Source organism: Tursiops truncatus, chromosome 8 (assembly GCF_011762595.2).
Source record: "Tursiops truncatus isolate mTurTru1 chromosome 8, mTurTru1.mat.Y, whole genome shotgun sequence".
Taxonomy (NCBI): domain Eukaryota; kingdom Metazoa; phylum Chordata; class Mammalia; order Artiodactyla; family Delphinidae; genus Tursiops; species Tursiops truncatus.
In genome coordinates this window covers 105004471-105019109 of record NC_047041.1, presented here as the reverse complement: position 1 = coordinate 105019109, position 14639 = coordinate 105004471, and the positions used below count along the sequence as shown (strand labels likewise).

General features: G+C 52.1%; 1 protein-coding gene and 1 long non-coding RNA gene across 3 annotated transcripts; one reads left to right on the top strand and one right to left on the bottom strand.

Moving 5' to 3' along the window:
- Window positions 1–1447: 1447 nt before the first annotated feature.
- On the bottom strand, window positions 1448–4433 carry FADD (Fas associated via death domain). Of its 2 annotated transcripts, none has more exons than XM_019929092.3 (2): window positions 4148–4433; window positions 1448–2525 (listed from the first exon to the last, which is right to left on the bottom strand). In XM_019929092.3, the coding sequence occupies exons 1-2, from the start codon at window positions 4431–4433 to the stop codon at window positions 2176–2178; spliced, it is 636 nt and encodes a 211-aa protein (XP_019784651.2). In that variant the 3' UTR covers window positions 1448–2175. The 2 variants fall into 2 exon arrangements, with proteins under 2 accessions (XP_019784651.2, XP_033717253.1); XM_033861362.2 differs by lacking the exon at window positions 1448–2525 and adding an exon at window positions 3232–3458.
- A 2997-nt stretch (window positions 4434–7430) lies between these two features.
- LOC117313315 (uncharacterized) lies at window positions 7431–11761 on the top strand. Its single transcript, XR_004527770.2, has 6 exons — window positions 7431–8111; window positions 8482–8577; window positions 8678–8732; window positions 10368–10404; window positions 11280–11354; window positions 11653–11761. It is a non-coding gene; the product is annotated as an uncharacterized lncRNA (long non-coding RNA).
- Window positions 11762–14639: the final 2878 nt, after the last annotated feature.

Genomic DNA, 14639 nt, shown 5'->3' with positions numbered 1-14639 from the left:
AGTCGCTCTATACACTTTTATTGTGCCTTTTCCTTTTGTGTCACAAAAGTGGGGAAATCCTGCGCTTTCTGAGGGCAGGCTGCCTGCTTGCTCGGTCTCACCTCGATGCCTGGCAGCGCAGCTACAGTGGAAGCCCCCTGACCACTGAGGACTGGACAAACGGAGGATCCTAGCTGGCCTTGAGCTCCCACCTTCCGGGGCCAGTTTCTTGTGCAAGTTCACCCACCGCCAGCCTCTGCAGCTCTGCCCCAGCGGCCCAGAGCCACCACGGCTGGCCCATCTCCAGGGCCTGGGAGGCGGACAGCAATGCTGGAAGGAGGTGCTTTCTCATCCGTCACCTCTTCTGTCCTGGAACTCAGATCTGTGCCTTGGGTGGTGAGATTAGGTCACATGACCTGTCTACTGAGGCTGCTCCAACATCCTCACCACGTGGACCAGAGCAGCTCCCTGAGGGAAGCCTTGGGATGTCAGTGCCCAGGGGGACCAGTGCCTCACCTCAAGTGGCACGGAGTCGGTCCAGTGCCAGGCCCCAGGCATTGGAGAATCCTGAGTGCTGTAAGCACGTGCTGCCACAGCCTCCATGAGGACACCTGGTGTGACAGAGGGCAGACGTTCCTTCCAGGTGTGGGAACCGTGTTGGGGGATGCAGGCCAGAGGCCAGGGTGCCCAGCACCCTCACATTTCAGTAGCATATGCCATAAACCATAAGAAGATTAGCACCACCTCTGAAATCTGCCTCTGTTCAAGAAACGTGGACACATTTTCCAGATCACCTATGTCCCAAAGTGACCCATTAGCCAAGCCACTCTCATTTACTGACGATGATGATGATGTGTGTGTGTGTGTTATCCACAGAACTAGCCCTGACCCGAGGTCCTCAACAGGCAGATGCTCCTGGCAGGCGGGGGAATATTCAGGGCATAAACGGGCCAGGCCATGCCACTCTGGGGCTGAAGTGGTTCAACTCCCAAACTTGTGATGAATTGGTTAACACCCGTGTTCCTGGCCAGGCTTTCGGGGTCAACAGAGTAGGGCCACTTCTGTCTTGTCTGCTGCATGACCCCAGCTCCTAGCAGTGCCTGGCACTAAGTATGTGCTGAAGGCTGGGTCCACAGCCTGGTGGTGAGTGTTGCTACGGTCTCAGCAACCCAAGGTCAAGGCGGCATGGCATGACATCACAAGTAGCTTTCCCAAGGTCACAGCGGGAAGGCGCAAGGCAAGAACGCTGGGCTCTCTGCCACTTTATACAATACACAGTAGTGTGTGTATGTCAATCCCAATCTCCTAATTCATCCCACCCCCATAAACACTCCCCTTGTTAGTGGTCCCCGGAGCTGTTATGAAATGCAGCTACCCTGCTCCCAGGTTGGGCCTGTAATAACCTTCCAGGGACGCTGAAACCGACCACAATGGGAATTCTGAGAGCATGCAAAATGAAACCATCATCAATGGGAAGAAAAAAATCTTTGTAATGTGGAGGTTTCCTCTGTAAAGGCCCTTGCTTCAACAGGGTTACCTGAGAAGCAGGAAGAAAGATCACTTCTTAAAATCACAGGCTCCAGCTCCCTTGCCAACTCTGTTATCAGAAAGATAGTGGTTTTGACACAAAATAGTAACACACTGGGGAATCACAGGAATCATAATATTTCTCTGAACTAGCGTCTGCCCAGCCCTGTGTCCACATCTTCTAAGCACCTCACAGGCATCGCCTCACCCCCATGCCACCTGCCCTGGGAGACGGGTCTACACCGCCAGCCTCCAAGCCTTTGGCAACCGTGGCAACCACTGGCAGAAGGAGCCAGTGGTTCCAAGCGCGGGCTCCAGAGCTGGACAGCGTTGGCTACCAGCCCAACTCCCCCATCACTACTGACTTGCCTCCAGTTCCACTCTGCGCTTCCTCACTTGGACAACGACCAGGTTTCTAACCCTAACTAGTATCTAGGTCCCTCCTACGTGTCAGATGTGGTTCGCAATGTCCTCCGGTAGGAACTCGTTTAACGGGGATGAAAGCATCTCCCTGAGGCTGATCACAGTGCCCAGAGCCCACGTGGGCCCTCACCCGGCTCCCTGCCGGGTCTGCACGCGCTGGCACGGATGGGACGTGGTTAACTGCGGTGGAGGGAACCGAAGTTCAGAGTGGGTAGATGCCTTTGGTCCTGGAGAAGAGCAGCTGGGTCATCGGGAGGCCCCTGAGGCAGGCGAGTCTGAGTCCCAGGACTCAGAGAGCGACACAGGGTCCCCACTGTCGCTCTGGAGGGCCCGGGCCCGCTGACCCTCCTCGATGAGGTCTGCCACCAGGTTCAGCCGGCAGGCCCTGAGCGCCCTCACCAGGTGGGACACGGCCGCATCATCCCTCCTGCTGTTCTTCCAGACTCTCAGCGACTCCCTCACCTGTTCTGCCAGGTTCCGGGGATACTTCTCCTCAATGGCTTCAATCTTGGCATCAGACACTCCGAGGTGACGAGCCAGTTTCCTCCAGTCCTTCCCCACGTTATCACAGATGATGTCAAACGCTGCCCGCAGGTCTGGGGAGGGAAAGAACACAATGACTGAGCAGAGAGTACGGGAGCTCTTTAGGAGACAGGTTACCCCACACTCCCTGATGGGCTCCTCGGTGCTGACCCAAGGGCTGGGTACCAAGAGGTCCTCCTGCAGAGGCCAATCCTGCCCCAGCTAACCACACCCTGAAACACTACCCAAGAGGCGTGGCCTGCTCTGAAGACTTAACGGTTGGGGTGTGTTGTTACGGAGATACCTACTCAGGACAGGGAGATGGAGTTGCTCCCCCATCTCACCCTACAGTGGGTTGAATGGTGGCCCCTAAAACGTATGTCCACGTCAAACCCTTGGAACCGTGAATGTTAACTTATTTGGAAAAGGGCCTTTGTAGATGAGATTCAGTTGACGATCTTGAGACGAGGGGATCATCCTGGATTATCCAGGTGAGCCCTAAATCCAGTGACAAGACCACGTGCCACGGAGGCAGAGACTGGAGCGATGTGGGCACAAGCCAACGCCTGGAGTCCCCAGAAACCAGAGGAGGCATGAAGGCTCCTCCCCGAGAGCTTCCAGAGGGACCACGGCCTAGTAACACCCTGACTTGACTACTGGACCGAGAACTGTAAGAGCATCAAATTCTGTTGCTTTAGGCCACCAAGATACGGTAATTTGTACGCCAGCCCTGAACACCCCGATTCTTACTCTGGAAGATGTCCTGACTGACACCAGTCCTCAGTCTCTGGCTACTATGTCCTCATCTGCTGAAAGGTCACTACTGAGATCAGCATGACAGACTACAAAAGGCTGTTTCTGGACGGGGGCAGGGAGAAGAGGAAGGACAAAATGCTTCTTGGAAGGTTCCTGCAAAGTTGCATCTTCAAATGCAAATCCCTGATATGCTGTCAGCCTGTGTGCCAACTCCTCCAGTCCTGTGAGGTCGGCACCTGCGTTACTGATCACTTGTACAGAAGAGGAAATGGAGACAAGGAAGGTAAGTGTAAGTTATTTCTTGAGATCACACAGCTAGACAGCGGCAGAGCCAGGACCACGCCTTGATGGCCCATTGTGCAAAAACTGTCCCTTATCAACCAACCCGTACCTGCTGTGACGCTTCTGGTGTACTTCCTTCCACTCCACCCAGGAGGTTAGCAATGTCCTTTCCTTTCGAGTAATCTCTAACTCACCCGGAGGGAGGGGGGAGGTGGAGAAAATACTGAGGCTGGGGGATGGGTGTCCATGCTCTGCAACTTAGGCTGTTAACTTCTGTGCACTATGGTTCTCCCATTTGCAAAGTGGGTATATTACCCGTCTGTCTCCCAGGGCTGTTTAGAGAAAACCCACGCAAACCGAACCCGGAAAAAGTTAGGCACCCGGGAGATCGAAACTACTGCTGGTCCAGCTGACCCTGCCTCCCCTGGCGCCCCCACAGTCCTCAGGCCCCCGCCCCCGCCTGGCTCCTCCGGCGCGGCCCCGCCCGCCCCCCGACCTCAGACCCCCGCCCCCACCTGGCTCCTCCGGCGCGGCCCCGCCCCCACCTGGCTCCTCGGGCGCGGCCTCGCACGCCCCGCCAATCCTCAGGCCCGCGCCCCCGCCTGGCTCCTCCGGCGCGGCCCCACCTGACCCCGAGACCTCAGGCCCCCGCCCCCACCTCGCTCCTCCGGCGCGGCCCCGCCCGCCGCGCCCGCCTCGAAGTCGTCCAGGCGTCGCAGGAGGTCCTGGCGCCGCAGGGAGACGAGCAGCTCGCGGAGCAGCACGGTGTTCTCGCGGCTCATCTCGTTCTGCTCCAGCAGCACGTTGAAGAGGTCCAGGCCACTCTGCACGAGCTCCAGCTTTCTCTTGCCCACGCGGCTTTGACACAGGAACTTGAACTCAGTCAGCTCGCTGCTCGACAGGCTGAGCGACACCGAGTGCAGCAGCACCAGGAACGGGTCCATGGCGGCGGGCGCGGCGGGGCCCGGCCCTCCTCTGGCTTCCCCCGGACCGGCCCGCCGCCCGCTCTCTTGCCCGCCTCCTCTAGCGCCCTGCGCCCCTCGGCCTAGCGGCGGAGGTTCCCACTTCCAGCCTCTGATGCCCCCGTCACCGGAAGTCTCCCTTGGGGCCGCTTTCTCTCGCGAGAACTCCAGGAACTCGCGCATGCTCCCCGAGTCCAACAGTAGCCATTTCCGCCCGGGGGTGGGGGCGTGGCTTGCGGCCGCCGCCAGGAGGCGCACCAGACATGCTGACGGCGGTGGGACCCCGACCTCTGCGCCTGCGCCCTGACGTCCTTCTCTCTGGGTGGGGGCGTGCGGCCTTGGGTGTCCCGACGCTCCGGGCGCGGGCTGTGTTTTCTGTGGAAAGTTGCACTGCGGATGCCGATAATAAATGCATTTATTTATTAACATTTGTGAAAATGCATGTCCTTTAGTGTCCCCTGGAAATCAGTGTGCAGAAAAGACTATTCAGAGTTTTATTTAGTTTTAAAAGTTTAATAACTACTTGATTTTTTAAAGTTATCCTCATTATTTTTCTGAATGCTTATTAGCGTTTACTGACGCCTACTGTGTACCACGCAGTAGGTTCTGGTGACAAATCGGGAACAAAGTGCCGAAGGCCCGGCCTGCCCGGAGCTTACAGCATCAGGACACAAGATTACCTAACACTGATAAGAAAGTGCAGGAAAGCCAGAAGTTAATGCGAGTCGCGGCCAAGAGGATAGGGGAATGGGGAGTGTGGAGGTGGGGCGGCGCACGTTGCGAGGGCGGGGTCCCAAGGTGCAGGTGCACGTGCCGGGTGTGAGGGGCCAGGTGTGTAGGCTTGAGGGGAAGAGGGCGGAGCCACAGCAAGAGCAGAAGCAGAGGAGGGCGGAGGTTGCAGGAGCAGAGCCGGGGAGAAATGGGGTGGCCAGCGAGTGGAGGGGGTGAATTAGGAGGAGCCAGCTAAGAACGCGGCTTTACTGTCCCTGAGACCCTGCAGAGGGTGAGTGGAAGAGTGAAGCCATCTGAGTTACCTAGAGGAAAAAAAAAGTATATATATATATATATATATATATATAAAATTGAGATGTAATTCACATTCTCTACAACTCACCCTTTTAAAGTGTACAACTCAGTGTTTTTAGTATATTCATAAGGTTGTGCAATCCCCACCATTTGCTAGTTTTAGTTTCGTCTCGCCCATGTAGAAACCTGGTACTCATTATTAATCACTTGCTTTCCCTCGCTCTTTCTCCAGCCCCTGGCAACCACTAATTTACTTCTGTCTCTCTGGATTTGACAGTTCTGGACATTTCATGTAAGTGGAACCATACACTTTTGTGTGGCCTTTTGTGCCTGGCTTCTTTAACTGAGCGTAACATCTTCAAGGTTCGTCCTTGTAGCCTGTGACAGTGCTTCTTTCCTTTTTATGGGTCAGTAGTATTCCATTGTACGGATGGACCACATTTGTGTATGCCGTCATCAGTGGATGGATCTTTCAGTCTTCTCTGCTTTTTGGCCATTATGAATATAATAAATCCCCTACGTAGGAACCTTCAAGTTGCGAACTTTCAAAGATGCGAACGTGGAACTTCCTAATGAAGACCTGATGGAATTGGAGGCCCAGAGAAAGGACAAAGAGAGACAAGAGGAAGAACAAGTCACTGGACAACCAAAGAGGTTCATGATGCAGGAAATGGCTAGGGGATTTTCTTTTTTTTTTTCTTTTGCGGTACGTGGGCCTCTCACTGTTGTGGCCTCTCCCGTTGCGGAGCACAGGCTCCGGACGCGCAGGCTCAGCGGCCATGGCTCACGGGCCCAGCCGCCCCGCCGCATGTGGGATCTTCCCGGACCGGGGCATGAACCCGTGTCCCCTGCATCGGCAGGCGGACTCTCAACCACTGCGCCACCAGGGAAGCCCAAGGGGATTTTCTTTATTTGAGAAGGCACTGTTAGTTTTTGAGGCACAGGACCTGAACGTACATGAAGTACATGAAGGTTGCAGCAGCCATTCAGAATGCAATCCAGTGCTACCGTGTCGTCTATGATGGGCAAAAAAGAGCTACTACCCAGACATCACTGGATCATTTTTTCAAGAGGGTAGATAGAATTGAATCCAGCAAAGAACTAGAACCTGTGCCATCAGCGTCAGGGATGAGTGAAATTGCAGCTTGCCCTCCGTCTCCTACTGCTGAAGATCCTTCAGCTCTACCATCTCCAACTTCCTCTCTTCCAGTCAGTAACTCTTCCTGCCTGTTCACTCGATGCCAGCCCCTGGATGCCAGCTGTTGTAGCGTTACTGTACTTTTCAAGGTTCTGTACTGTAAGATTTAAAATGTTTTCTTTGTTTTTTATGTATTATTTGTGTGAAAAGTATTATAAACCTATTACAGTACAGTAGCATATAGCCGATTGTGTTAGTTGGGTACCTAGGCTGACTTTGTTGGACTTACAAACAAATTGGACTTACGAACACGCTCTCGGAACAGAACTGGTTTGCATGTAGGGGACTTACTGTAAGGCTACCGTGAGCTCTGAGTTACATTTTTTTTTTTTTTTTGCGGTACGCAGACCTCTCACTGGTGTGGCCTCTCCCGTTGTGGAGCACAGCCTCCGGACGCGCAGACTCAGCGGCCATGGCTCACGGGCCCAGCCGCTCCGCGGCATGTGGGACCCTCCCGGGCGCGAACCCGTGTCCCGTGCATCGGCAGGCGGACTCTCAACCACTGCGCCACCAGGGAAGCCCTCTGAGTTACATTTTTATAGAATCACTGGGTAGAACCCAGGAGACTCCACAGTAATCCAGATGAGAGGCGCAGCCTTCTTTTGATTTGGGGCTGTGTGTAAACGAGAGGCACTGAGGATGCTTGTAAGGTCTGAAAGTTGGAGTGTCCATTGGCTGACCTGGGGAGGGTGTGGGTGGGGTTGAGGCAGGAGATAGACGGGCCCCAGTTTAGACATTTACAACTAACCTCCTGTTTATGCTTTAAAAATAAAGATAATAACAGGAACAGGATAAGCAGCTGGACTTTGTCTCCTGTGGACGCTTCAAGGGAACGGAACGGCAGAAACAGAGAGGGGCTGAGCCCTGCTGGCATAAAAGACAAAGAGACCACATAGTTCTCATTCTCGGGGCCAAGGAGACTCCCTCCCAGACTATGCATGTGCAGAAAGGTTAAAGGGAGGGGGCGCCAGACCATAATATGTTCTGTTAATCTCTCAGAGACCCTTGCGCTGGAATCCATCTTGGCTAAAAGATGCATGTGCACACAGGGGAGGGCCCTGAGTCAGACCAGATATGGACTCAGAGCCAGACAAAGCAAGCTGACTGGCCAGAGGAAACCTAGAAGAACTTCCCCCATACGGTTTAAACCACCCCCAAAAGCACACGCCTCTCTCTCTGTCTCTCAGCCTGCCTGTGCTTTCTATTCTTCTCTCCTAATAAACACTTCACTTGCCTCAATACTTTTCATCTCTTTGCTGATTCTTTCTTCAAAGCAGATGAGAGCCAGGGCCCTGCTCCTAGCCAATAGTCCCTGGTGGTCTAGTGGTTAGAATTCGGTGCTTTCACTGCTGTGGTCCGGGTTCAATTCCCAGGGAACTGAGATCCCACTTCAAGCTGCCGCTCACTGTGGTCACTCACAGCCACCTGAGATCAGGGTGAGTCGGGGGGAGGAGCTAGTAGAGATGTTGACTGGATAGTGGGATGTGTGGACCAGGGTTCGGAACAGAGACCTGGGCGGGAAATGTGAAGTTGGGAGTATCCTGCAGGTAGATGGTGTTTGTGATGGTTAATCTTACGTGTCAGCCTGACTAGGCTAAGGGGTGGCTGGATAGCTGGTAAAACATTATTTCTGGATGTGTCTGTGGGGTGTTTCTGGCAGAGATTAGCGTTTGAATTGACTAACAGAAGCAGATGGCCTTCCCCGATTTGGGTGGCATCATCTAAACAGAACGAAAAGGCAGAGGAAGGGAGAATTCGCTCTCTCTGCTGAACGCCGTCGCCCCCCTCCACTCCCCCCCCCCCAAGTTTTCAGGCCTTTAGACTCAGACTGAATCACACACCAGCTTTCCTGGTTCCCAGCTTGCAGATGGCAGACTATGGGACTTCTTGGCTTCCGTCACTGTAAGTGAACCAATCTTACAATAAACCTTCTCATTCATTTACCTCTATATATCCTATTGGTTCTGTTTCTCTTGAGAATCTTGACTAATACAGTATTTAGATCATCCACAGAATGAGGTCACCAATGGAGGGAGAGGAGAATGAAAAGAGCCAAGGTCCGAGGCCAGAGGGCGGCTACTGTAAGGGGGACATGGAGGGGCCAGGGAGGAGGCTGGCATGGGAGGGTTAAACCACGTCCCCATCCGCTGGATCCCCAACCCTGCTGCCGCATTTCTCGGTCCCCTGCATGTGGCATCTCCTGACGTTACTACACGTTTTGCTTCCTGCTCTGTTTCTTGCCCGCGTCTCCCCTGCAGAAGCGCCCAGAACACTGGCTGGCACTCCACAGGAGCTCACAAAATATTTCTGACTGAATGAATCTTGTACAAGGCTTGGTTAATCTGAATCTCCATTAGCACAATTATCCCTGCGTCTGACCCACCACCTCGCAGTTTGTAATTTATCTTTTCATCCTCTTTACATGATCTTTCACAGAGCAAAAAATTTAACTCTTGATGAGGTCCAGTTCATCAAATTTTCCTTTTATGGGGGGCTTCCCTGGTGGCGCAGTGGTTGAGAGTCCGCCTGCCGATGCAGGGGACACGGGTTCGTGCCCCGGTCCGGGAAGACCCACATGCCGCGGAGCGGCTGGGCCCGTGAGCCATGGCCGCTGAGCCTGCACGTCTGGAGCCTGTGCTCCGCAATGGGAGAGGTCACAACAGTGAGAGCCCACGTACCGCAAAAAAAAAAAAAAAAAAAAAAAAAAAAAAAAAATTATAAATTTTCCTTTTATGGATTTGATGGTTATAAGGCTATTCAAATTGTCTATTTCATCTTAATTGAGTTTTGGTAGTTTGTGCAGTTTTGAGGAATTTGTCCATTTTTCTAAGCCTTAGACTTTATGAGCATGGTGATCTGTAGTATTCCCTTATTTTGTGTCTCAGTCCATTTTATGCTGCTCTAGAAAAGTACCATAGACTGGGTGGCTTATACACAACAGAAATTTATTTCTCATGGTTCTGGAGCCTGGATGTCTGTGATCAGGGTGCTAGCAGGGTCGCATTCTGGTGAGGGCCTGTTCCAGAGTGCAGACTCTGAGTTCTCATCGTAGCCTCACGTGGAGAAGAACAGAGAGGGAAGCAAGTTCTCTCCAGACTCTTTTAAGGGCACTAATTGCATCATGGGGGCCCCACCTTTGAACACTATCACAAGGGGGGAGGGTAGAGTTTCAACATATGAATTTTGGGGGAACATGTTCAGTCTGTAACATTATCCTTTTAATGGCTATCAGACCTATAATGAACCCTCAATGTCATTCCTGAAATTCGTGATTTGTGTCTTCTCTCTTTAAGTTTCTCTGTCTTGCTAGAGGTTTATTAATTTTATTTATTTGTAAGGAACCAGCTTTTTGTTTCAATGATTTTTCTCTATCCCTCCCAAATTTTAATTTTTTTTATTATTATTATTATTTTTTTGTTATGCGGGCCTCTCACTGTTGTGGCCTCTCCCATTGCAGAGCACAGGCTCCGGATGCACAGGCTCAGCGGCCATGGCCCACGGGCCCAGCCACTCCGCGGCACGTGGGATCTTCCCAGACCGGGGCACGAACCCGTGTCCCCTGCATCGGCAGGCAGACTCTCAACCACTGCGCCACCAGGGAAGCCCTTTATTTCATTTTTTTTTTTGCTTGTCTTGGATATTTTATTTCCCTCTCCTTGCTTTGGATTTATTTTGCTCTTTTTTTGTTCTAGTTTGTTGAGGTGGGCACATAGGCTATTTATTTCTAAGGTAAGCATTTAGTTTTATGGATTTTCCTTTCAACATTACTTTAGCTTTGTCTCACAAATTTTGATATGCTGTGTTTTCATTTTCATTCATTTCTATGTATTGTTATTTCCTCTTGGACTTTCTCTTTGACCCATAGATTATTTGGAAGTATACTGTGTAACGTACGTGTGTTTAGAGATTTTCCTGTTGTCTTTCTGTCATTGATTCCTACTTTGATTCCCTTATGGCAGAGAACACACTCTGGATGGTTTCAATTCTTTTAAACTTGTTGAGCTTGTTTTAGGGCCTAGTATGTGGTCTGTCTTGGTAAGTGTTCCCTGGGTTCTTGAGAGAAAAAAAGGGTGCTCTGTTGTCATTGGGTGGCATGTCTATTGATGTCAAATAAGTCCTGGAACACCACCCCCCCCCAGCCCGCCCCAGGCTCCTTCTCATGCCTTCAAGTATTCTGATAGAAGTTCTGCCCACCTAAAGGATTTCTCTTCACCGCTGTCCCTCAGGGATGCCTCAGAGAGAGGCTGTAGTGCTGCAACCGTCCACTTTCGGGGGTGCCTGTGTATCACGTAGAACCCCCCATAAACCAGGCCTGAGTGTTCTCTTCCTCTATCAACTGATCATAGGAAACTCCCCGTGAAGCCACAGGTGAACATGAGTGTACAACTGTCTGTTTGAGTCCCTGCTTTAAATTCTTTTGTTTATATATCCGGAAGTGGAATTGCTGGATCATACGGTCATTCTATGTTTAATGTTTTTGAAAAACCGTCGAAGTGTTTCCCATAGCAGCTGCACCATTTTACATTCCTAACAGCAATGCACAAGGGTTCCAATTTCTCCGCAGCCTCACCAACTCTTATTATTTTGTGTTTGTTGGATAATAGGCTTCCTAATGGGTGTGCGGTGGTGTCTCGTGGGTTTGATTTGCATTTCCCTGATGACCATCTTGAGCAACTTGAGTATCTTTTCATGTGCTTATTGACCATTTGTATGTCTCCTCTGGAGAAATGCCTATTCAAGGCCTCTGCGCACTTTTAACTGGGTTGCTTGTCTTTTTCTTGCTCAGTTGAAGGGGATCCTTATATATTCCAAATATAAACTCCTAATCAGAAACATGGTTTGCAAATATTGTCTCCCATTTTGTGAATTGCTGTTTCACTGTTGATTGGGTATCCTTTGATGCAAAAAATTCTTAAATTTTGACGAAGTCCAGTTTATGTGTTTTCCTTTCACTTGACATTGTTTCTTTAAAAAAAGAAATGAGAAGCCCACGTGCCACAACGAAGAGTAGCCCCGGCTCGCTGCAACTAGAGAAAGCCCACGCACAGCGACGAAGACCCAGTGCAGCCAAAAATAAATAAAATTTTTAAAAAAAAAGAAAGAAAATGTATCTATTGCCTGTTTCATGGATGAACATTGGTCGTTATTCATGAGGACGGTGAACAGAGTTACCTTCCTTTCTTTTTCTCCTGTGTCGTCTCGGTGTGCTCCGGGATCTTTCTTTTTGTTTGTTTTGGTCTTTCTCATTCCTTTTGAAGTCTCTGCTTAGATATTTGGGGATTCTGGGCTTTGCTTGGGGGTAGTTAGTTTTTTCCAAAAAAACCCTCCTTCCTGGGGGCAGGGGTACATGGTGGACGGGACAATGGCCCCCAAGGTGTCCAATCCCAATTCCCAGACCTTGTGAACGAGTTAGTTTACATGGCAGGAGTGACTTTGCAGGTGTGATGAAGATGAAGGACTTTGAGATGGGGCGATCATCCTGGGTTATCCCAAGGACCCAACCCATCATGGTCCTCATGAGCGGAGAGCTGGAGAGACAGCTGCGGGAGAAGGACTGGCCGCCATGGCTGGCCTGGAGATGGCGGGAGGGGCCCAGCCCTGCCCACACCTTCCTCTTAGCCCAGTGAGACTTGCGTCAGACATCTGGCCCACGGAACTGTAAGGTAGTACGTTGGTGTTTTAAGCCACTGGGTTCGTGGTCATCTGCCCCGGCCACAAACAGAAAACCTACACAGGCCGCACATGCTGGGTCTCTTTCTTCCCTAAGGGCAGTTCCCACAGACAGCCAGCAGGAGGCGGCAGCCACCCACAAGCGAAACCAGACAAACACTCCTGCTGAGGTCAGGATAGCCATCAGGACGGTGACAGCTGGGTGAGGAGGGGTGACCAGAGGGGAGCGCCAAGGGAGGCTTCCTGGGTGCTGTAACATTCTGAGTCCTGACTGCAGAGGCGTGTGATTTCTGGGGAAATTGATCGTATACTCAAGATCTGTGTAGTTTTTTGTATGTTATACTTCAATAAAAAATGTTGGGGGAGGGGGCTTCCCTGGTGGCGCAGTGGTTGAGGGTCCGCCGATGCAGGGGACACGGGTTCGTGCCCCGGTCCGGGAAGATCCCACATGCCGCGGAGCGGCTGGGCCCGTGAGCCATAGCCGCTGAGCCTGCGCGTCCGGAGCCTGTACTCCGCAACGGGAGAGGCCACAGCGGTGAGAGGCCTGAGTACCGCAAAAAAAAAAAAAAAAAAAAATGTTGGGGGAGAGAGAGATGAAGGGGAGGGGGTGGGGGCTGCGGAGAGGGGACAGCAGGAATGGACACACTAAATAAATTACGGGGTGCAGAGAGGGGACAGCAGAAATGGACACACTAAATAAATTACCCGGCAGAGCTCAGGAAATCAGACCTTAGTATGTACAAGGTTGCCTTTTTCCCAGGGTGCGTCCTGACAGGCTCTCGGCAGGGGCAATGTCCACCAGCCCTTCTGAGCAAACCAGGCTTAAAATGCTTGTGCTGAGCCAAGTCGGTGTCTCTGGGCAACAGATGTATCTTTGCTACAGGCTTCTCTGACAAAGGCTGTGAGTGGGCAGGGGGTGGGCTGCTTGCTGTGGGCATATCTGTGGTCCAGAGGGCACCACACCTTCCCTCCCATGGGCCCCTCACCTCCTCCGCCACCATCCCTGTCAGCTTGACTCAGAGGTCCACTTGGCTCAAAGGCAGAAAGGCCTAGTCATCAGGCTTTTTGCCATCCATCCATCCATTCAAATGTCCATCCATCCATCCATCCATCCATCCATCCATCCACTCATCCATCCATGCAAATGTCCATCCATCCATCCACCTTTCATTTCTCCCTCCCTCCCTCCCTCCCTCCCTCCCATATCCATCCACCCACCCATCCATCCATCCATCCATCCCTCACTCACTTATTCATTCATTCAGCACTTTCTGGTGCCTCCTCCATGCCTGGCACTATGTCAGTGCTGCTTCCTGGCCTCTTTTCTGGCGAGTGTTAGCATTTCTACTTTGCTGTGGCTCTTACAAAACAGGGATGGGTGAATGAGTGTTGCCGAAGTGTGGGGCACACACCACCTGTGGTGGGGGGCACGGGAACCTGCAGGTGAAAGTGTGTGTGTGCTGGGGATGTGGGTGCCAGGGCCAGGGGCTCTGATTGCAGCCTTGGGGCAGGGACAGCCCTGTCTCAGGCACACACCTTGGCCAAGCTCAGTTCCAGGGAAGCCCACAGCTGGTCCTGGATCCCAGGAAAGGGACCGGGCCTGCGGCTTGTCTCGAAGGGCCAGTGACTCCAGGAGCTGCAGTCTCAGCCGCCCCCTCAGCCAGTGGGAGAGTGGGGAGAGGGGCCGTGATTGTCAGAAAGGACACGCACCTTCTAAAGAAGGGCCACCACCGGTCTCCAGTCGAGTGCAAGAATGTGACATGGTGAAAAATACAGCTGTGTCATCAGATGGCATGATTTTTCAAGAGAACATACAAATCTGGATTTCTATGTGTATATACCGGGTTTTTATATATTAAATTAACTAAAAAAATTTAACAAGCACTGAACCTAACAAACAGAGGTATCTTGGGCTGATTGCAGCTCACAGCAGCCTCCACCTTCAGGAGAGCTGCTGAGTCCCCATAAAAGATGCTGGCATGAGTGTCCCCCGCCCCAGACCTCAGGCCCCCTGCAGGCCCTGGTCCTTCACTGTCTGTGCTTGGGGGCCCAGCCTTGCCCAGCTCCTGCCACACCACTCCAGGGACCAGAAGCAGAAACTGTTCAGTGCTGGGTGCCAGGGGCCTGGGTCCGAGGGATGGCTGTGTAGCCAGCTTGCTGTGTGACTGGAGCAGAGCCCTGACCCTCTCTGGGCTTCACTGTGTCCATCTGTGAAATAATGGCACCCTCTGACCAGCTCATCTCTGGGGGTCCTTTCACTGCCAGATCCCAGGTCTTTGTGATGTTAATCTGTT